At 39.3% G+C, this 23,311-nt stretch overlaps 1 protein-coding gene across 1 annotated transcript; it reads left to right on the top strand.

Moving 5' to 3' along the window:
• The first annotated feature begins 10,648 nt into the window (after positions 1-10,648).
• LOC133727794 (NAC transcription factor 56) lies at positions 10,649-12,432 on the top strand. Its single transcript, XM_062155199.1, has 3 exons — positions 10,649-10,927; positions 11,105-11,430; positions 11,544-12,432. Exons 1-3 carry the CDS (start codon positions 10,735-10,737, stop codon positions 12,051-12,053), a joined length of 1,029 nt encoding a protein of 342 aa, XP_062011183.1. The 5' UTR covers positions 10,649-10,734; the 3' UTR covers positions 12,054-12,432.
• The last annotated feature ends 10,879 nt before the right edge of the window (positions 12,433-23,311 follow it).

The raw sequence follows: 23,311 nt of genomic DNA, 5'->3' as shown, positions 1-23,311 counted from the left end.
GACTAGATTTACTGGGTAATAGTTAGGTTGGGAGGGTCGGATCCTTCTAGCGCCTCCGGCGTAGTACCAAAGGGGGATCCCGCTATGTCTTCGTATTTAATTGTACAATGAGTAGGTCTTTTTTCTATGTACCACTGTGGACCATTATCTTCTTATCTGTCTAGATGACAGCGGAATGGTATGTAATGACCTATTCTGGCTTATGAATATATTTTTTCGCCCGCGGGCGCTTCAAAAAATATATATATAATTACTGCAATGATGAATCAACCAACCATGTTAACAAAAATGGACATTCAAATGGTATTAACACAGACATATAGTCAAGAAGCAACAAATTTTGGTACCAAGTTCATATCTTTTTTGGGTATGAAACTTTTATAGAAAAAATTTATTTTCTTTGATTTTGTTTTTTTTTGCTAAATTTGGTGCCAACTTTGTTAATTAGGTAATGTTACTTGGGAACCTAGGTAGCCTAGCAAAGCAAAACCGACTGGACTAAGCAAAATAAATTCACACAATTCACCTTGTTAATCCTCCCAAACACACAAGCATCAAATTCCCCCAAATTTGCATACAACCTTTTCACTTCCTTGTTCCTTCACACTTTTTTTAATCCCAAGCTCTCTCTCTACTCTTCAGTCCTGACCATGGAGACCTTTTACCAATACTCAATCTGCCAAGAAGAACAAAACCATGCTTTCCCCAATACCCAGTTGCTCTCCTGCGAGGCTGCGACTGTTTCATCTTTAACCTTTACTTCACTCATCAGCTTCAATTGTACTACCCCCAGGATTTGTTCATACCCTTGAACTCAATCCAAGAATCCTTCTTTGTACCCTGTAACCTGTTTTTCACACATACCCATGACACCACCAACACCATTCTCTCTGGAATAGGTGTGTCCCTGGACTTCATTCAGGCTTTGGTCCCTCAAGTTGTTCCTCTTTATTGAAATCCCTAGCAAATGCAGACAATGTTATGTTACTACATGAAAACAGAAAAATGAAAGATAAGTTAAAAAAAACTATATAAAATGCTTCCAAAGGTCATCTCAAACATTCAAAATCAGATGGAATAGTCTTAGCAGATTAACAGTTATATAATCGCTTATTGTGTGCCATGCAAAATCAAGACATTCTAAACCATTTGCCGCATTTCGTAAATACTTTAAGCAAGTTCTAACTCATATGCAAATTGAACGAATTTTAGAAACCAAAACAAAAGCGAGTATCTGACCTGCAGCTCTCCTGTCTCCTCAACGCAATTCCAAAAATCGCCTTCCTTCTCCTTATGGATGACGAACCCAATATGACAATCGTAAGCCCCTGCATCACTGAAATCCCAAATTAGTCATATACAAAGAACTGAATCAAATTTGACGAACCCTAAATCGAAACAAAACCCAATAGACAAACCCCAAATCGAAAGAAAACTCACACAATCACGACATGCAGAACCTATTATTTGCAACTCTATCCCTCTCTTACACTCTCTGCCAATGATAAAACACAGCCCAGATAGATTGAGACGCAACGTCAATATCAGAACAAATAAAATAAAAATTGAGGACGAAGAACAAAAATTTGGCGAAGAATAAATCCGAGCATAAAAGGAATTACCCACAAATTGGTTGCACCGGAGGAGCTGATGTTGCCAAGAGTCCTCAGATGCGGGTAAAACAATGGTTGTGTAATTCTCAACCAGCGGCTAATCAGAAGAACACAACTGAGAACATAAAGGACAAAAGGAATGGCGTAGCAGGGAAGGTGGAATCGAAGTTGTAGATGCTAACAAACAGCACCACTTTCTTCTCTCTCTCTCTCTCTCTCGCTCACTGCCTCTCTGTGGAGTGAAGAATCAAAGACACGATAGCAGTGAGCAACAGTACGGTAGGTGTCGGGGCAAGAGATAGGAGGTAGGGGCAAAATTGTCTTTTCACAATGTCGGCTTGGCTTGAGTCGGCACTGTTACTAAGCCGATGAACAGTGAACTCAAAAATAGTATATAGTAAAATTTTTGTATGTATGCCGAAGAATTAAATAACCTTGACCAAAAAAATTGATAAGACTTCTTCAATCGATAAAATCTCAAAGTATGATCGAACATCACAAAAAAAAAATATTAGTGAGAGAACGCGTCGCACGTGCTAGTGAGCAACAATAGTGATTCCTTCTCCGTCCGGCGGCGCATCCTTAGGACGTTGTCATCAAACAGGCTAATTAGGTAGCAGGATTTGGTGAGATTTGTTGGCTTGGGTTGGGGTGCAGTCAACTTGGTAGAAGGTTGAATTTGCGTGATCTAATTCGAAACTCAATCTAGTCCTCTAGGAATTGTGGCTAAAGGCAAGGTGGTCTGATGGAGCTGCAGGTGGAGTGGTTGCATGGTCAGAGCCAAGGTGGCGAAAGGATTTTAAGAGCGATGGCTGGGTTGGTTAGGCAGGCAACCCATATCCTTTTTGGATCAAGCTTGGATAAGGGTTGAGCCGCAATTGACTGTGAGGACTCATGACAAGTGGTGGCACGGTGGCGTGAATGTGAGTTGGCCTTGTTGCTGGTATGGGCATGGGGTGCTGTGCAGATCGCAATATAGTGGATTTGGTGGCCTTTGCACATTGTTGGATTTCTTGTTGGGAGGAGGGTGCGCAGGCCTGGGCCACACCCTTGGGTCGGGTCTTTTGGTTAGATTAGGTTTATCCTTTCCTTTCTTCTTAGTTATTTTGCTATTACTGTATTAGGTTGTTATTTTCTTTTAGTAAGTTTCTACAAAGCTTTGTTAGGGTTAATGTGACCCTGTATGCCTTATCTGTCACCAACAAAATGGCGAACCATATGTTTAATCAAATGGGCGTAACCTCCTAGTGGTAGGATAAAGGAAGTGCAGCTAGATTAATGTCCCGGCGACAACATAGTGGGGTTTAGGCACCATGTCACCCCCTCCCCATTGTATTATGCAATTTTATTAACAAAGATTTGAGGTCAGCCACACCAACCCTTATTTTTTTTATTTTTTATTTTTTTTAAAAAATCCTCTAATTATTTGCCCGTACATTGCCAATTTTTTTGGAAACAAATAATAGGTAAATACCATAAGGGTTGTTGATACTTTCATTAATTTTGTTAACTTTTCTCGCGAAGAGGAGGTAATGCGCACGACCATATATATGCAAGCAAGAGTAGGTAATATTCATGTACACATACTTTAGAAATGTAGAGGTTTTAGAAAAAAAAACTTAGAAAAGGAGAAGGAGAACGCGCCTCACGCGCGGAGAAAGAAGGCAACAAAGTCGTGCTTCACACGATCTCTCCCGGCCGAACTCCGCCGGCGCTTCTGCCGCTGCGTTCCGGTCCGGGAGAGGATGATGGTTTGGGCTAGTAGCGTAGGTCTATGGCAGCGGTTTGGTCCGGGGTTGGAGAATGGAGACTCGAGTTCGGAGGGGGCAGATCGATCTAGATCTGTTCTTTTGGGATCAGGGACAAGGGCAGACGTGAAGCAGCGCTAGGGTGGGGCTTGCCGGCGGCGAGTTATGGCGTCACTGCGGCAACTGGGATCTGGGCAGCGGATGGGACTTCGATCTCATGGCAGAGACGAGCCCGGAGAGAGTCTGACTTGCTTTGGGTTGCCATCTCGGGCGTCAGCCGGGTTTTGGGGTGGTCTTCGATGCGACGCGGCGGTGCGGCGACGTAGGGATGCGGTGTGGCGGCGTGGTGGTGCACGGAGACAACATAGTGACGGCAGTGAGCATTGGCAGCATGTTCGGTGGGCTGTAGCGCTTGGTCCTTGGAGGGAGTGGTGGTTGGGCCGGGCCTTTGCTTTTGGGCCTTGCTGGTGGTCTTTAATTTCTAGTTGTTTTGTTATTGTTTTGATAATAAGTCTCTGCCATGTTTCGGTAGGACGCGAAGGGCTTTGTGCCGGTCTATGCACCTTGTGTGCCTTATCTGCTCTAGGTAGGCGACGAATTCTTTGTTTGGTCAAATGATCGCAACCTCCTAGTGGAAGGATGAAACTAAGTGTCGTCGGGCTTATCCTCCGGCGACAACATAGTAGGAAAGCTGTGCAGTTGGTAATTATGCTACATTGTAATCGGGTTACATATCGAGTTATCTTTCCATTATGTCACCGCTATGTTAAATCAAATGGAGTAGCCAGTAGAGCACTCTTTGCTAGTTGGTGCTAGTTAGAATACAGGTCCTTTGTAGAGAATCCTGATACTATTTCGGGATTTTCTGTATATGCTTATCGTAATCAGGGGTTTAGGCTCCATGTCTCCCCCCCTGTATTTGACAGTTTCATTAATCAAGAGTTGAGAGCAGCCGCACCAACCCTTTATTCAAAAAAAAAAAAAACAATCATAAGTGCCCACAAAAAATTTAGAAGTACATGGTATTTATATGAAAATGTGCTAAATTTAATTCTCTATTTCATTAGACGAAGTTGCACGGAGTACTTCTTTTTAATGAGGATTAAGGAACTATAATTCTCGGAATTTCTGTGAGCCACAAGCAATTGAAAAGTATCATAGTCATATATTGAGAGAGATTGAGAGAGAGGAAGTTGGCATCGATGCTCGAGTAAATTTTATGTATATAGTCAGCTTGAAAGGTTCATTGCTGGAGTTAAACATTGTAATCTTATCTGCACCATCTTGGCCTGAAGAAAAACGGCCTATTGCTTTTGTTGTGGTTTGAAAATTTGGCTAACTCATTTGTGCTTCTCAACAAATAAGTTTCCACAGGTGGCTTTAAAACAACAATTAGCGAAAGCTACCTCGCTCAGCCTGTACATCTCATTACTCTTTATAAGGCTAAACAATATCTATCCTATCCTTCCAAGTTGATTCCCTATCTTAAGCTATAATCCTGAGACAGATCGATCACCGGCCACACAAACATATATCCTATAAAACTGTTTAGTGGTTAATTAGACTCGATCCGTACAACTGCTCTTACATAATTTATTTCAAATATAATTTTACTTTGGTCATTAATTTGACTAATTTAATTTTGGCTAATCAAACTCACAAAAAGGAAGCAAAAAAGAGAAGACCTAACCCAGCAATATAAGGATCGATAAAGTCAAACACATAGGAAAAAAGCAGCACATGAAAAACAACTAGGTCAACCGAAGGGTAAACCGGTAAAGTACAAAACTGAAAATTAAAAGAGCAAACCACGGTTCATTTCTCGACAATAACAGTGCAATATGAGAAGACCAGAAGTGGATCGATGTAAACCCTAACAGAAGATACAAGAACCAAATAACTTGGTTCAGACATTAATGGCGGAATAGGGCAGATTCGAATTGTGTGATTGATCAACTAACTTTATCTATCTATACGTCAATAAGCCTTTTGATGTATAAGACTGTGATATATCAACAATACATGGAATTCAGAAGTTTAGCTGTCACCGGAAATCCGGAATAGGCTTTCTATCGCGCTGTCTCTGGAGTACTGAAATCAAGGCAAATCTATCACAGAACGTAAATTTCAAAAGAGGCAACGTAATCACCTGTCACTAACACAAGCTCTGATATGTCGATCATAAGGAGATTCTAGCTGCTTCATGTGCTGATTAGTTGGCAAACGATATTTATTAATTGGAGCCACAAAAGAGAGAATAACATAATTAAACCAATTGTGAAACCAGCTATAGCTAGCTTACAACAGTACATATATAAACACTGGTTTAATTAGACTATCTCCTTCTGTTAATGTAATCAGAATACCCCAAACTAGAAGTGCCAGCTACGTGTAAACATATTGCAACCATCTGAGCGCTCATACTTGTTTTGTGTCCTTAGATTATACCGAAACAGACAAGCTAGGGTTTAATAGTAGGACTAAAATATAATATTATTATCATATACTTTTCTAATCTTAATTGCCAAGGACTATATATAGTCAATACAAAGAGAGAATCCATCGATCTGTATGTAAACTCACGTTGTTTTTCTAACGATGCTATTTTCTGAATTGAAAAGAAAGGAAAAGAAGTAGGGCAAACCATTAATTTCTGTCATTTCAGGTTAGGTATATTTTAGATGTATTGCAAGAGTCTGTGAGCTAAGTTGTAAGCCTTAAGCGATTAGTCTCATGTAAAACAACAATTCGTCTAACATACAATTCGGCATTGTCATGCGCTACTATATGAATAGTTCCCCGGTTTTTGGGATGATGGTAGTACAATAATTTAACCGTATATACTATATATCTTTAGTAAATAATTATTTTTGTTAAAATTAGTAAAAAATGGAATTGTTGGCTCATATGATTACTGTCATTATCACAATATCATCATTTTTTAAAATGACGGTTGTCATGAAATTGTTAACTTTCACCATATACGTACGTTCATTTATTTGATGCAATCGAATAAGTAAACAATTATTGTTTATAATAAATTTCTGCAGAAATGATCTTTAAATATTGATTTAACTTCTGAACGGTTAAATTATGGATTTAAATTTCTGACTATATGTAAATAAGAGAGATTTTGGATACTCACATACACACTTATTCATATGCAAGTATTTTCCTTTCCAGAACATGGTGTTAATTATTTACCGCTTCAGAAAAATAACTACACTATTTTCAATTTAAATTCTTCTTTCATAGAAATGATTATGAAACATATATGGACCTAACCAATGAACTTACCACGGCATAGATATATATATATGCTGCGTAAGAACTCAGGACATATGGTAGAAAAGGGATAATGTTCATGTCTTCATGATATTGAGTATTTCCACATACATAAAAGATCATAAATTCTTTGATGCATGATTTGAGTGCAAATTAATACAATTCCACTATCTAGCTTGCTTCCTCATATGTCTACGTGCAAGTGTGACACGCAATTGACCAAGACAAAGTGCACGTCACAAATCATCAATTAACCGATCCACCACATGGTTAAAATGCTATGGATCTATTTATACAATGAAACCTAGCTAGCTTTTAGGAGGATTTTCTGAAAGGTTTCTCGATGAGAAGTTGGTTATTACAAGTCATTTAATTTAGACCAGATAAAAGCTAAGAGTGATGCATGCAATGCGCAAAAGATCGAATATCTTGTTATCAAAGAAAGCTAGTTCTATGAACATATATAACTCATACATGCTTTCGTAAAGGGCCAACTTACGAACGCAAACTCAGTGAGCTATTAGCTAGCCCTAGCTCATTTTACTTTTAGTGATAAAGATGGATTACAAATTCAATCTGGCCAATGAGGTTGAGATCAAAGTTAAAGGCTTTTGTTTTTGCACGTTGTTTGGAGCTTGGACACATGCTGTTTGCAAAATATGGGATGTTCTGCCCAACTTTCAAGATTGCGTGTGACATTAAGAAAAATGAGTTTAACAGACAGACCAGCCAGTTTTCCATTCACTTGTGAGAGGGTCATGCAAATATGACTTTGCCCAAGTCTGTTAGAGGAAAAGGAGGAAATTAGGTGGTTAGATTACTGCCCCATCTTACATTGTAAATTATTTGTTAGGTCATAATTTCTGATGCCACTCTCTCTAAAAGTGCTTCATGCCCTGTCTAGAGCGCCGCGTCCTTAGGATGAGCTACTATGAACATTGATGTCTTCATGTTATCCTGATAGAGTGATAGTGTCAACATTAATTCTCGTATCGAGGTGTTACTGTAAGGACCGCGGATCCTGCTGGCTCTGATCGATGGAATCTCATTTGTTAAGCACTAGGCTTTGTGGGTTGGTAGAACGGTTGTGGATATTTTCACATGCTCTCCGCTGCACGTGAAATGAAAACCAATTCGCAATAGTTGGAGAAACCCATATATTTAATTCTATTACAAAGATTCTTATTTTTCAATGTAGAACATAATTCACATTTCCACACTAAACGACTATAAATATTTATAAAAAGATAATAGAAAATTGCAATTATGTCGAGACAAAGAAGCCTGGAACCTTGTTCGCAGGTTTTGGGTTCGATACAAAATCCCAGGCCTGGCCCTATTCTCTGTTTCATGTTGTGATCATGTAAAGGTTTTTGATCACACGGGAAAGATTTTTGTGAGGGTCCGGCCTCCTCCATTTTATGTGGATCATCTCCATAATCTGTTGTGATAATTTTCTATACTCTATGATTTTGATACCATATATGGCTCAGTAGTCGGATGCAACTCCATCCCTGCTTTGGGTGTGAGTGAGTATTAGAACACACTGCAACATCCCGCACTAATCCAGGTGTGGATTCTGTTTTTTTTTTTTTTTTTCTTTTTCTCGTTTTATATTTCAGGGGAAACCCTAGCGAAGGTTAAATGACTGGGTATTCTGGGGGGAATCTTTGACATCGAATTCTGACAGAGAGGAAAGGCACTTTCCCTTTTTTCCAGTGGAGGGCAGTCAATTATCTTATTGTCCAAATGTCAACTTTTTCTCTGGAAAAAAATATTTTGGTAAAAGCATTATAATGAATGTATGAGTCCATCAAGGGCCCACTTAGATCTAAAGTCCAGTTCTTTCACATCAATGGCGAATCAAAGTTGTTGTGTGATTATGATCATTGATCAAAGCTGGGGTTACTCGATCTGTGGATGAAATATGTGAAACTTACCAACGTGTGTCTACACTCCATACCTGTATGTGCAAGTTCTAAGTGAGTGGAGGAGGTGTAAGTAAGAATTCAGATCGATGCTTTTTTAATGTAAGATTAAGATTGATAATGATAAGTAATACAAAATGGATAGCAAGAAGTGACTGATTGGTATGATTTGGTTGTTGATGGAACCAGCACTGGAGACACACCCAGCATTGTCAGCGATCACGATTGGGGACCATTATATTTCTTGGTTGCTGGTCAAAGACACGATCGGTTAGGGCCCAATAAAGCCCTAGCTAGCTTTGGCTAACCAATTAAGCAGCGAATCTGGTTTCTCCGGCTCTAGCTCTTATTGGGTACACGTACTAATTAAATGCATGGTAGCTAGATGTGCAGATCATGACTCAGAAGAGGCTAGGAAGTGGGAACACTGAATTGGACTCGAGCAAACTCCATTTACAGAGATACATGGAAAGACTTAAAATTCAAACAGCTACGTGAAAGAGTCCGGCCTTTAGAAGAGGCAACTCAGGACACGAACTTGGGGATGCAGCTCTAAATATGAATAAAGTTTTGTTATATTTACTCAACCAAAATTATCTGTAATTCTTCAGATTTTTTCTGATTTATTATTATACAATGTTATGTGATAGCAAAGACGAGAACCTAGTTGCTAGCTCATAGGTTTCAAAAGAGATTATCATCAGCGCATGTAACAAACCAAGAATTAAAATCAGTTTAAGTGTCGAGTATGAACTTAGACATCTCTTTCAAAACACTTGTTAATTGGCATCAAACAGCGATTACCAAAGCCTCCATAATAAGTTCTGTTCGAATCCCCGTCAATTCTCGATCTCTACTATGACTTCAGGTTGTCTCTCTGCTTCGACCTCGCAGCTACAAACCTAGATGGTGGACTAATTAAGAATGGCAATGATCAACTTCCTTTATTCCTCCCCCTCTCTCTTTATAAGGAGAACAAAAATGAAAAATCAATTGGGCGGCCGGTAACTTGTGTGCATGTACTCGATCAATGGGTACCCATTGCCATCTCTTAAGTAACTTGTGTTGTCATCAGTAATTAAGAGCTTAATTACTACACCTATTGTTTAACAATGTTACATTACTAAATTTTTATTTTTTGAACAAGACACAAAAAAGGTCTTATAAAATAGACTCCCAGCTACAGCCTGCCTTAATATCTGGTCGACATCTTTACACCACCTGAGCCCCTGATAACACACCCTTTCTTACACAGCTTGAATTGTCATGTCCTCGATCTAGTGCACGTCGATCATAGCGACCCCATTATGTACTAAATAATGTAATTAGCACGTGGGTCACATTCTAGTATCTAGCAATTTCTTTCTTAATATAGTAAACAAGCACAAATAAAATCTGAACCAGACTTTTACACGTATCTGATATCTTTTGTAAAATTATTTTAGGGCATCTATCTATTACGGATATTTCAGGTACCCCTGTGGTAAAACGCTAGCTGATCAATACAAGTCCTATCAATGAATTGCACGGATTAAGTATCAATGTGACCCACATTAGAGCAATTAAGCTTCCAATTAATTATTCTTAATCTCCCCTCCAATGTTGGTTAAGTGGGGTCCTTTCGGAAAAAAACTGGAGACATTTGCGCAACAAAAGCGTGACATCTTGAACCGTAAAGCTCGTTCCCACGCCACACTTTTTGTTGTCTAGTGTTGCCTGTGGCCCCCGCCACCCTCCCGGCCCCACGAGTCGGCGTATGGGAATTACACGTGTCACACCCTCAATGGCCTCAGTTGCCAGTTGACGTCGTCATGACTCATGAGGTACCTATACCCTCCTCCATCGATCTCCAGTCGGGCTCTCACGTCCAAGTCGCTTTCACGCCATGCACAAAACTTAGACCTCCACCCCGTAATTACAAAAAACCAAAGATGGACTAATCAGCCCCTAACCCCTATCCCGTGTCGCCTAATGATTGGATCCCTTGCTTAAACAACATGTACGCGCTTGCATGCGAATAATCTCCCTGGGGTGCCGTACTCAATAAAGAAGGGCGCTGCCTTCATACGAATATCCATATTTTCGTTTTCCGAGCTCTCTATTTTTGGGGTGTGCATTGGGTGGTGTGTAATATGTTCTTGGCTTCAAAACCCTCTACAGATGGAGAGCACCGATTCGTCGTTCGGTTCGCAGCCGCCGCCACAGCCAAACCTGCCGCCGGGGTTCCGCTTCCACCCCACCGACGAGGAGCTAGTCGTTCATTACCTCAAGAAAAAGGTCTCCTCGGCGCCTCTCCCCGTTGCCATCATCGCCGAGGTCGACCTCTACAAATTCGATCCATGGCAGCTCCCTGGTAATTTATTAGTTTAATCACGCTAGACATGATAAGTGCTAAAGTGCGCATGAATTCTCCGGAGTTGATGGAATCGAATAGCATGTAATTTTTGTGCTCTTTCTCTAAAATAAGGGACCTCTCTCCTTTCTTTATCTCTATAACAAAAAGAAACTGATATGATGTATGATTTGACAGAAAAGGCGACGTTCGGAGAGCAAGAGTGGTATTTTTTCAGTCCTAGAGACCGGAAGTACCCAAACGGAGCACGGCCTAATAGAGCAGCGACTTCAGGGTATTGGAAGGCGACGGGAACTGATAAGCCGGTTTTGAGTACTACTGATGAGGGAGGTGGGAGTACTCGGAAAGTTGGGGTGAAAAAAGCACTTGTTTTCTACAGAGGAAAGCCCCCAAAAGGAATCAAAACCAATTGGATCATGCATGAGTATAGGCTTGCTGATAACAACACAAGTAACAAGCCACCTGGGTGTCATAACTTGGGTAACAAGAAGAACTCCTTGAGGGTAATTATCCTAATAATCTGCTCATATTTGATCTGGGCTTTCACTTATTAATTATTTTTTGAGCAATTTTGTTAGTAAACTTAAATTGATTCATCATATATGGTGCTTTGTAGCTTGATGATTGGGTGCTTTGTCGAATTTACAAGAAGAACAACACGCATAGGCCGATGGATCAGGAGGACCCCATGGAAGACATGATGGGATCGTCGTTCCAACTGTCGAAGCTGCACCACCTTCCCCCGAAATCTACCACATCAACCTACTCCCAATTCATGGACAACGACCACAATTTATTCGACTGGATGGTAAGCCACCAAGGGATTAATAGTAGTACAGCTTCTTTTCTTCCAAACGCGGCTTTGGCCAACAGCTCTCTCCCTCTAAAACGGGGACTCCCGAGTCTGTACTGGAATGATCAGGAGGACGAAGCTGGGCCTTCAAGGAGACTACAACTGGATAACAGTGATAGCACTGGAAATGGTTCTATTGCCACTCTGCTTTCTCAGCTCCCTCAGACACCTCCTCCATTGCACCAGCAGCCAATGCTGGGGTCACAGCTCGGTGGCGACGGTCTGTTTCGTGATACACAATATCAACATCCGGGGATGAATTGGTATTCTTAGTCCAATTTCGTATTAGCGGGTTGGCACATATATTTCATATGATGATGTTATATGCATAATCTTGTTGCGCAACAAGTAGTTGTATAGACGGGGAGTATTATTGGGGATTTGAGATTTTGATTGCTAGCAATTGAGTTTGGCCGCATCGAATTCAATTGAGGTGCTAAAATTTCAGGTGAGGCCTTGGCCTTAGCAATATCATTGTATACATAATTTTGCAGTTTTTTTTTTTAATCTAGTCATGTAGAAATTATGAGACAAAAAGGATTGTAGATAAAATAAAACAGAGTTATATTATATTTTCTGTAGAATTATAAGTAGCTCCCTATTTGTACATTACAGTTATATATTTAAATCAACAAAGACAAAACTTATTGTACTTGGTTTTCCATTATATATCTGCAAGCTTGAAGCTTTGAAATTTATATGCTCCATGATTTTATGTTATGTTCATCATATAAATTATGCTGGTTGTAAAAGGGAAGGCGAAATGATCAATATATTAATGATTTCTTTTCATCAACTTTCCTAATTCAAATGGTTTTCTACATTTTCTTATGCTAACTGTATATCTCCACTGGAACAGATAAGGAGAAAGAAAAAAAGAAAAAAGAAAAAAAAAACTCCACTACTACCTAGTACCTGAAATGACTTCTTTAACTAACTGGTGGAGTATAATTAATTAAACGTGTCATTAATTTGAAGTCACATGCCGGGATCCCATTGCCTTTTTATCCAAAGCATATAGTTGTAGATTTATCTTCATGAAAAAGATTATTAGTATTAAGCTCATTGCTATACTATTAGTATATTAATCTGATTCCAAAAGTCAGCCACAGTTGATTAATTCTACCTTCTGTGTAATTGTTTTCCGAAAGTGATATGTAAATTTTTCAGCAGATAGTGATTAGACTATGCGGGCTGTCATTCCGCTATTGGATTTCGAAGAAAATGAAGTCTATAGAAACACACCAATAGTTTTCTCGCTAGTCTTAATCTTATTGTTCACCCATTTCTCTCATCCTAGTCTCACAAAAGATGCTTCATGTTCAATCAAATTCCATTTTTCATTAGCTTATACTCCATCCCTTTAATAAGAAACTTAATAACACGATCTCACTCATTTGAATATCAAAAATAGAAAGCAAGTGAAAAATATTATAATATAAAAAATAAAAAATAAAAACAAAATTTGTCATGCAAGAAAAATTAAGTTTTTAGGTGACAATAAGTTTCATTTTAAAAGTTTACATGAAAATAACTTTTGAAGAAAAAATGTGACCAGCATGACTTTGTCAAAAAGACCGAACATATTTCTCTTACAAATTGAACTTTAAATATTTTTTATATCTGTTTTAGAGGAGAATGTTATTGACCAAGTTTTTTGTTTTCGAAAGAGTGAAAGTTATTGAATGAAGAAAGAAAAACACTAAACAAATGAATTACAAGTTACACAAAGTTTCAAAATTCTGGCCAATCTAGCTAGCCATGAGGGTGTATTTTGTTGGGCGCATCACTTTCCATCTTGCAATAAAGATAGTTCAAATGTGAAAAATGTTAGCTCGGATACATAATGCCACAATGCCTAACACAATGTATGGGACGAATAATTACTTGACGTGTGATTAATGTTGATATTTTCAGATTGATCATAAACTAGTTGAAACGAGTGAATTTGAGCTAAACACTAAATTATAGCAGTAAATGAGATACAAAACAATAAATTAGTGTCAAATATGCATAATAACAATTGAATTAATCTATACACAACCGGATTTTACCACATAATGTATACGAGATACATATAAATGTGTGTGTGTGTGTGTATGTGTATATAATAAAATAATTAGTTTTCAAACGATTACTAAGTAAAAACTTTGTTGATGATATGGGTCATTAACTTATGCTTTGATCATATATGAATATGTGCTAGCCAAGTCAACCAGAGGGGAATGGGGTTTGAACGTACAGAAAGATGAGCTTGCTTTTACCTCAGTTTCCTTGCCGCACACCCCCTTGATTTAATCCACAAAAATTTCTTGCTTTTATCTCCAGAAAGATTTTTCCAGATATTTGATCGAGCAGTGTGAGTGTCATTTTCTTTCATTGGACTGATAAGACACAGTTAAGTATATTCCACGACCCGTTGAGGTCACAAAAATTGACAACAAGAGAGGCCTATCTTTCCTCTTTCTGCTGACTCTATATGGGGCCATTCTTGCAATCATCTAAAGGGAATCATTATCTTAAAACCACGCAAATTAAATACCCCTTTAATCACATTTCTAACCCAGGAAAGAGTACAAACCAACTTTATTAAATTCCGCATCATTGCTGCTTAATTTTGGTATAGCTATTGCGATATCTCATGAAAATGCGCTATTATCTTCTTTCTGAAAGATGCTTTACCAAAGCCTAATTATAAATAAATCCCACCACAAATTGTAGCCACCTCCAGTATTATCAAATTATTCTAATTGACAAAAATTATTATTGGAATTCCCTGACTTGCTTTCTCAGATATTTATGGAATCTATCCTGCCCACAATGATCAGAAAATAATTATAAAAAAATAGTGAAACTGAAAAGGGTGCAGAATTCAAATTAATTATTCGCCTTCATTTTCAGAACTTTTTCATGAAAGAAAAGGAAATACAGACTGAGGCTGAATAAATCGATTCTATGAGTTTTGGTTTGAAATTAATGAGTGGGGCAGTTTCTTGGTTGAACTCGCTCGCGTACCTCTATCTATCTACCAAAAAGATCAGGTCCTCCATGTTGACGCTAAAAGGTGGTCAGGTTGCATCCTAAATTTATTTGGTTAGGTTGTCTCATCATACAAATTTACTTGGATGACCTAATTCGTATTTTTATTCGATGACCTAGGTAATTCAGATTTTTGTTTCAGAATTACAACCCAATCATGCATGCTGGGGCAGCATAGCCATAGCCATGCTTCCTATGCATACAGAGGCTTCGGGTTAGGGTTAGGGGATGATAGGGGTACTGTGGCATTTTTACCAAAAATTCCCACTAAAAAGTATCGGAAAACTGATCTTACCCTCTCTAGCGTTTCACTCCGAGTAATTAAGTAGATGATAGTAACTGACTTATGAAGCTTAAAGAGTATTATATGCTATACATTTATAACATGTTAATCCCATCAATATATGATAAACTTCTGAAGGAATGAGGAATTACTTATTTTGTAATGTGGGTTCTATTGATATCTTTTGTTTTAGTGTAGGCAACACAACTCAGGAATTGGATAGTTTGGCAAGTTTTAACAAACAAGGGACTTGAATGAAAAATTGGGGTCGACTTTTTCTCTCTGCTAGGGTTTTCTCTCTAGCGAGGAAACTGATCGAGTTCTGACTTACCATGGCGGTGGAGGAGACTATCGTGCATCTTGGTGGGGGCGAGGAGGCAATCCAAGATCCTTTCTTCTATGTTTGTGGTCGATTGCTCTCCTAGAAACATGTATTGCTGCTGTCGTTTTCGGCAGTGATTTCAAGCATCTGGGGTGTGAAAGAATGTGTTCTGATCCGCGAAGAGGGAGAAGGGATTTTTGTTTTCCAGTTCAAGGAGCAGGAGACGAAGGATCACGTCTTAAATGGCGGACCCTGGTTCTTCAACAATTTGATGCTTCTCTTAGCGGATTATGAAGGAATTCGGGATTTGGCAGAGGTTCCATTGAATTGGGTGGCGGTGAAAGGGCTGCGCATGGCTATGCACAATGAATGTTCCCTAACCCTATTTGGGAACGCTTTGGGGTGCTTTGTGAGGTATGATCAGACTGTGTTGCAGAGGAAGGATCATGTGCAAAGAATATGGGTCGTGCACGACATCTGTTGTCGTATATGGGCTTGGCGGACGTACTCGTTCTCGGCGGAGGTGGCGGTGGAACTGGAGTTGAAGTATGAGAAGTGTCATGGCATTTTGCCATGCCTATGGCTTCTTCGATCATGGATTGGGTGGCTGTGACAAAGCTCTGACGATGGCTATGGCAGTTGGGGGAAACATTCCAGATTTGGAGTTGGTGCTGGTGGTGGCTGATGTGGTCGGAGTTGGGTCGCCCGACCGGTCTGAGGTGAGGCTGGAGTTTGGCCGAGGTCCGGAGCCGTGCAAGGAGGGGGCTTTGGCAGTTGGGTCAGCGGTTGTGCGTAGGTTAGCTTCTTAGTTGAATGATGCGGTCGGTTCGGAATTCTCGGCTGGAAACCCTGATTTTATTTTAGGGTTCTTTGTTAAGTCAGGTCACAGTGGGCCTGGGGCTAAGATGGTGTTGGGCTCGGAGCTTGGACCACTTAAAGCTGAGGTGGCAGGAGAGTTTGCTGGGCTGGTGGAGAATTGTGGGTCTGATGGCGCACATGGGCTTGATGGACTAATGGAGACTGCCAGGCCTGGAGTTTTAAGGCTATTGCACATGGGCCTAATGATGCAAAGTCCACAGTTCTGGGAGTGCGCAAATGGTGCCATGGTGAGTGGAGCATGGAGAAGCGGCTAAAGCCTAGCTTGGCGGTGATCCCTCGTGAATTTCATCTTGGTGAACTTGTGGAAGTCCCAGTTACTATACGTTGGGAAGACTCTGAAGAAAAAGGGTCGGCCTAGGGGTCATCGAAACAAGTCTAAAACTCATGATGGGGAGTTGGAAAGCAAGAGGACCAACTTGATGCCGAGGTTGTTTGATGCATGACGAGCTTGAAATAGGTAGTAGCAACGTCCCCAAGGGGAAGGAGAAGGTACTTGCTTAGGGTTTCAACAAAACAAGACATTCTGGACTCGAGCCTTTGCAGTAGGAGTAATTTCTATAAGCTTTTCTAAGACGTTTCTAGTTGAAAATTTGTACCACAATTGCGTATCTGGCAGATTAGACTAGATGAATATATTTTTCTTAGAGAGCGAGATTATACTTGCTTAGTTTAGGCTTGATGTTCAGCGAGCGTCTCTTTAGATTTTAATGAGTTTAATTGTGGCTTAGATAGGTTATCCGGTTTATCCCGGATTTTCTTATGTATGTTCTGTTAGACTCTGGCCTGTTTTCATGGCTTGATTATTAATAAAATCAACCCTATTAAAAAAAAAACTCATGAATTGGAATAATTCCTTTTATTTTAGACCTGTCAATGGGGCAGATTTTGATTCAAATGAAATCTGATGGGTAGCATAACCATAGAGGCTTCGAGTTGGGGGATGATAGACCGTGTGGAATTTACACCAATTAATTCCCACTAAAAGGGAAAACTAATCTCTTACAAAAGGGTGTTAATTAAACTAAAGAGAAATCACTATGACACATTGTCTCTTTACCGAAATATGAAATTATGAATATCATTCTTCCTTTCATAGAAACGACAATTTTTCTACAAGTACAGTGTTACGTACATATAGTTGTTATATTGATGAGAGACTTATGGCATGTTGTCACAGTATACTAGAAGATCTTAAAAGCACATTGCTAAAAATAAATTCCCAAAATAAAGTGTCATTATAAGCTTATTGCTTATCAAATCCTTGAAGGATTCAAATTGTCAAATGCTAGTCCATGAATTGTTGAATGAGCTTGAAGCTCACTCATGAAATCAATGAATGTAAAGCTAACTCATATGTACTCATTCTGTTATAGTTAATGTGATCTAAATGGCCTCAACGCATGAGTACTATGATAATACTGAGAAATTGAATTCAAATTATAATTAATGTTGCAACATAATCTAACTCTCGAGAAGTTATGATTTACTTAGAGCTCCTGGAGAGTTTATATGAGGCGTATCAATACATAAAGATATTGATATTTATGACTAGGTATGTCATGATAAATTTTCAATGTTTTAAACTATATAAAGGTATGTAAATGTGTTCATTTCTTTATATTATTACTTAATGTTTGAATTTGAGCATTTGAGGTTGTTTCTAACCTTATTATCTGAAGTAAGGCTTAATGAAAATTACCTAGCTTTGTTGGTATTACTTAAACCTTGTAGGTTTCAATTCATGATGATCCCCTATATACAAAGCACACACTGTCTCACCCCAGTGATAGACACATCAAACTGCTACACATGATACCACATACATAATTGAAGCTTGTAATAATCAGAGGGAGCATCCAGAAGTATGCTACTTAGGACATATGCCTGTTGTACTCTTTTTCTCCTTCGACTAGGGTTATTTTTGTCTCATTGGGTTTTGTTACCTGATAAGGTTTTTAACGAAACAACAATAAACGCGTCCAACACCATTATTCATTGTGGATATCCAAGGGGGAGTGTTGTAAATATTATTATCTATGTGGCTGTCCACATAAATACTCATTAGTTATGTACATTGATGTAAAACTCTACCTTCATATAAAGAAGGCTAATGAGACTGAATAAAAACAATACTTCTACTTATTCTCAATTATTCTCTCTTTATCCTCTCCATACTATATAACAAAAATTTATTTATTTATTTATTTATTTTCTAGGCGAAGACATCCAAGCTTGCAACCAAAATGAAATGAATAATAAACACATAAATGTCCATGAGTTGGCATGTGCTTCCTTTTGTCTCAATTATTCTATGCTTGTACATATATGATCTCAAGTCATTTCAGGAAAAGCTTAATGCTAAGGAAGGAATGAGGGTGGCAAGGTGCACATCCTTCATACTTTGGGTTAGTGACACCCCTCCAATCTCCAAATAGTGGGGGATTGGCCATAGCTCGAACACAGTCCTACAGTCGGTAGTTCATAATCAATATGATTGAAACAACGCATCAAGAACACCACCACCCAAGATATATGCGACCATAGTGTGAGCTTAGCCACCTGAAAATGCTCCCCTAGATCATCACAACATAGTAATACCATATTAAACTAATTAATGAGAACCTCCAAGAAACTTTAAAATGTGATTCTAGGGACCTAACGACCAATCCACCTAATGGTCGACAAGATATTGGGATACATAAGGATAAAACGGGCGTAGTATCTAGCAAAGAGTTACTGTTACAGTAGATTGATATCCGATGAAGGCACACATAGAGTTGGCAAAAGAAACTGGAGTGAGGCTCAAGGAGAATGATACGAAAACAAGGAAGTTCGATGAGATTGACTACAAACGTACTGGAAAATAACCTCAACGATGTGCAAAGGTGCAAAAGTATCACGGTACCTGTGTGTTCTATGAACTGAGTCATTCTCATAGGAAAAGACCACTGCCAAGTTTTCTAGCGAGAGAATATTTAAGCAAAATTTATTTGCCTAGAGTTCAAAAACCAAAATTTCTTTTGGCATGGGTAAACTAATCAAACACAAACATCAAAGTTTAAGTTTTTTTTGAAGAAAGAAAGTTTTATTACTAAGTACGATTAAGATCGTACTTAAGGGCATCCAGTATTAAGCCTGGAGCATTTACAAACCATTCATGATGAACATTAGAATCAAAACTAAAGCTGGCAAGCCTGTGGGCTACTGTATTTGCCTGCCTAGGAGAAAATCTAATACATACATCTTCACTATCACTCAGCAAGCCTTTAACTGCTGCAATTAAAGCACTGAAAGGGGATAGATCACTGAACTCGTTACTAACAGCCTGCACTGCTACTTGACAATCACTTTTGCACAACTGCTTTAGTTATTTGCATAGCTTGTAGCATCTCTAAGCCATTATTTAAGGCTAGTAGCTCGGAGTGTAGAGGAGAACTTACAAAATTCACCCTATGAGAGAAGGCAGCAAGGAATTGCCCATGAGCATTCCGAAGTACACCCCCTGTACCTCCATATTGAATGCTAGGCAGAAAAGCTCCATCCACGTTCATTTTCAAAATATCACCCTCAGGCGGTATCCATTTCTTGCATTCTTTTGTCTAGGCTGAGAACTACCCGAAGAAATGTTTGCCTGCAAATATTCCTCATACCAAGCCAATGAGGAAGCCACCAGGCCGGAACTAGTTTGGGAATGGTTCCTCCACAATACATCATTTCTATTTCTCCAAATGCTCCATAGAAGAATTAATAGCTTATCAAAAAGAGTAGAGGACAAAGAACTAGCCCTCTCCAGGAGCCATTCTTTCCACGGCAGAGCAGATGTAGGAATAGAGAAAGGAGGAGCACTCAACATCGCACGAGCAATAGTGCAATCACAAAACAAATGTTCAAGTGTTTCCACAAATTGAGAACAGACTACACAATGCAACTCACCCGTGTAGCCTTTAGCAGTCAAAGCTGTTCTAGTTGGAAGGAGGTTATGAGCTGCTCTCCATCCAAATATTGCCACCTTGTTAGGGACTTTTGCCTTCCACATGGCCTTCCATAATGGAGCATAAGGGTCCCCCATAGAAGTTGAAGCAAAAAGGTTGCCAATGGAGAAATCTCGAGCCACAGTATATACAGATTTAACTGAGAAAAAACCTTTCTTATCAAACTTCCAAGCAACCCTATCCAAACCAAACCTTCTGCTTAATGGAATAGAAAGAACATTCATAGCTACATCCTCATCAAAACATGCATGAACAGCGACACTATCCCACGTCCATGTACTTGTATCAATCAAATCCGAGACTATCTCAAAAATAGTGTCAGCCGGTTTAACTAAGGAATGGGAAGCAACATTTGGAATCCACTCATCCTCCCAAATTTTCACAGAGGTACCATTCCCAATTCTCCACAGAAGGCCAGCTTTGATTATTGGTCGAGCCTCCATGATACTTCGCCAAGAGTAAGATGGTCTATCTCCCATATCAGCGGTGAGGAAAGAACCATTAGGATAGTATATAGCTTTAAGGGCTAAATACTGTTTAGTACCCTGTGGTTTGGGTCCAAAATCAATTCAGTCCCTGGACTTTCAATTTCATCAAAAACACCCTCACGCTATTATTTCTAATCCAATAGATCCTTTCGTCATGATTCCGTCAAATAGAATCGTTAAGTAGCTGATGTGGCATGCCAACTTGGCATTAGTGGGGCCCACATGGCAGGAAAAATTCTAAAATTCTAAAATAAAATTTCAGAAAATTAAAATAACACATTTTATTCTCTCTCTCTCTCTATCTCTTTCTCTCTCTCTCTCCTCTCTCTGCCCTGCAAAGCCCCATTGTCAACTTCGCTACTACCAGACTCAGGCTGCCCACCACGGCGTCGTCACCAGCAACTGGCTCGCCCAGGCCCAAGCCGCTATGGGCTAGAACCTTGACGAACAAGCGTCGGTTTTCGCCGCCATCGACCTCGACTACCATCGTCGTCGACTGCATCTCTCTCTCTCTCTCTCTGTTTGTAGAATCGCTGCCTCAGCTTGCTTCAGGAAGATCTCGGTCAGTCGATCCCCATCTACCTCCGCTTCGGCCCGGTTTCTCGATCCGCTTTTCTTCCGCCTCGGCCCACTTCCTCGATCTGCATCTCCTTCTAAATCTGCATCTACGTCACTTGCATCTAACTTGTAGATAAGCTCTCCAAGCTCAAACAGCACCCAGCAGTGTATCAAAATTATCATTTTTTCGTTGTTCTTTTCAATGAATTAGGAAGTTGTTGATGTATGTGATTTGCTCTCAATGGCACTTGCTACTTGATCTTGTTGAGGTTCCGAAATTGGTACTTCGACTTTGTATGGTCTTGTTTTGTGTTTGAATTGAGCCTTCTTGATTCGGCTAGAATGTTGAATTCAATTACAGAAATTCATTGTTTGTGTGCCGCAAATTTGGTCTTGTGTTATACATGCAAATTTGGTCTTTCCACTGCATTTCTTTAGAATAGCAGGAATTCGATTCAGAGTGGAGGCTATCGCAATCACAATCGAAATCTTGAGTTTGGGTATTCTCAAGAGTCATCGGGACTTCATCGGCGTCGATCTGGATGTAATCCATATATAACCGACGAGGATCGATTTTGGGAAACACTAGAGGATTTGGGAATCGATGAGAATCGATTTTTAATCCATCGTTCCAAAATTCTTGTTTGGTGACTCCACAAGCCATAGCTTGCAATAAATAAAAAAATTTCTGAGTTTTTGCATTTTTTAATTTCCCAGAATCTGAAACACCAAACCATAACTTAAAACCCACAAAGAAATAAAATCCAGATTTGCTAGTTTGTTTTGCATTATTCAGGCTTCTGGGTTTGTCCCAGAACTAGTCACTTTTGTGTGGTTTTGAAGCGTATGCATTGTGTGCAAAAGAGATACATTAGAGAGGGGAAGAAGAGAAATGAGAAGTTTTTGATTGATGAAGGTGAAGAGGGCAGAGGAAGGTGAAGAGAAAGAATGAGCAAAGAGTTGAGATTCATTATGAAGGCCTGGGAAGCAACAGTGCGTAAAACACATATTGAAGGAAAGAAAAGGGCCAACCCTTTTTTGAGAGAGAGAGAGAGAGAGAGAGAGAGAGAGAGAGAGAGAGAGAGAGAGAGAGAGAGAGAGAGAGAGAGAGAGAGAGAGAGAGAGAGAGAGAGAGAGAGAGAGAGAGAGAGAGAGAATAAAATGTGTTATTTTAATTTTCTGAATTTTTTTTTTAGAATTTTAGAATTTTTCCTGTCATGTGGGCCCCACTAATGCCAAGTTGGCATGCCACATCAGCTACTTAACGGCTCTATTTGACCGAATCATGACGGAAGGATCTATTGGATTAGAAATGATAGCGTGAGGGTGTTTTTGATGAAATTGAAAGTCCAGGGACTGAATTGATTTTGGACCCAAACCACAGGGTACTAAACAGTATTTAGCCCTAGCTTTAAAAACCTGAGTCACTAGTGAATTGGGGTTCGACAGAATTCTCCACCTTGTTTCGATAACATGGCTAAATTATGAGCATGCAAATGTTTAAATCCCATACCACCTTGCTCCTTTGGGAGACACATTCTCTCCCAAGACCTCCAATGAATCTTTCTTTTAATGAGTATATTGAGTATATTGACAATGACCCAATATGGGAAATTTTTGTTTGTTTTTATTTTTTACCTTATCTTTTTTGTCTCATGAAGATGATTCCTAATTGTCCAGGCAAAAGCTTAATTCGATCAGTCCCAAATATTTAAGCCCCCCATATTTAATGCATAGAAAAAATTGATTGTTTAGGTAAACAAGTTATTTATAATTATTAGGTTATGACATAAATGCTTCTTGATGGATGTCCAAATGGAAGAAAAAAGAAGCCGAAAGAAAAATCATAGAAAATGATTGAACCTACATTATTGTTTTAGTGAAGAAGTTGGGAGAAATATGGACCAGAATTGCAGTGTAAGCTGGCAATAAGGTTAATTTGGTCATACAAGGCTGCAGGCTCAACCAAA

Source organism: Rosa rugosa, chromosome 2 (assembly GCF_958449725.1).
Source record: "Rosa rugosa chromosome 2, drRosRugo1.1, whole genome shotgun sequence".
Lineage (NCBI taxonomy): Eukaryota > Viridiplantae > Streptophyta > Magnoliopsida > Rosales > Rosaceae > Rosa > Rosa rugosa.
The sequence above is the reverse complement of the archived record's forward strand: the minus strand, read 5'-3'. Positions and strand labels throughout refer to the sequence as shown.

What these genes read in the sequence shown, in the direction of transcription:
- LOC133727794 (XM_062155199.1), top strand. Translation starts at nt 10,735, where the DNA reads ATGGAGAGCACCGATTCGTCGTTCGGTTCGCAGCCGCCGCCACAGCCA. An exon ending in CGATCCATGGCAGCTCCCTG is followed by an intron (nt 10,928 to 11,104) that starts GTAATTTATTAG and finishes ATGATTTGACAG; the next exon opens with AAAAGGCGACGTTCGGAGAG. An exon ending in ACAAGAAGAACTCCTTGAGG is followed by an intron (nt 11,431 to 11,543) that starts GTAATTATCCTA and finishes GGTGCTTTGTAG; the next exon opens with CTTGATGATTGGGTGCTTTG.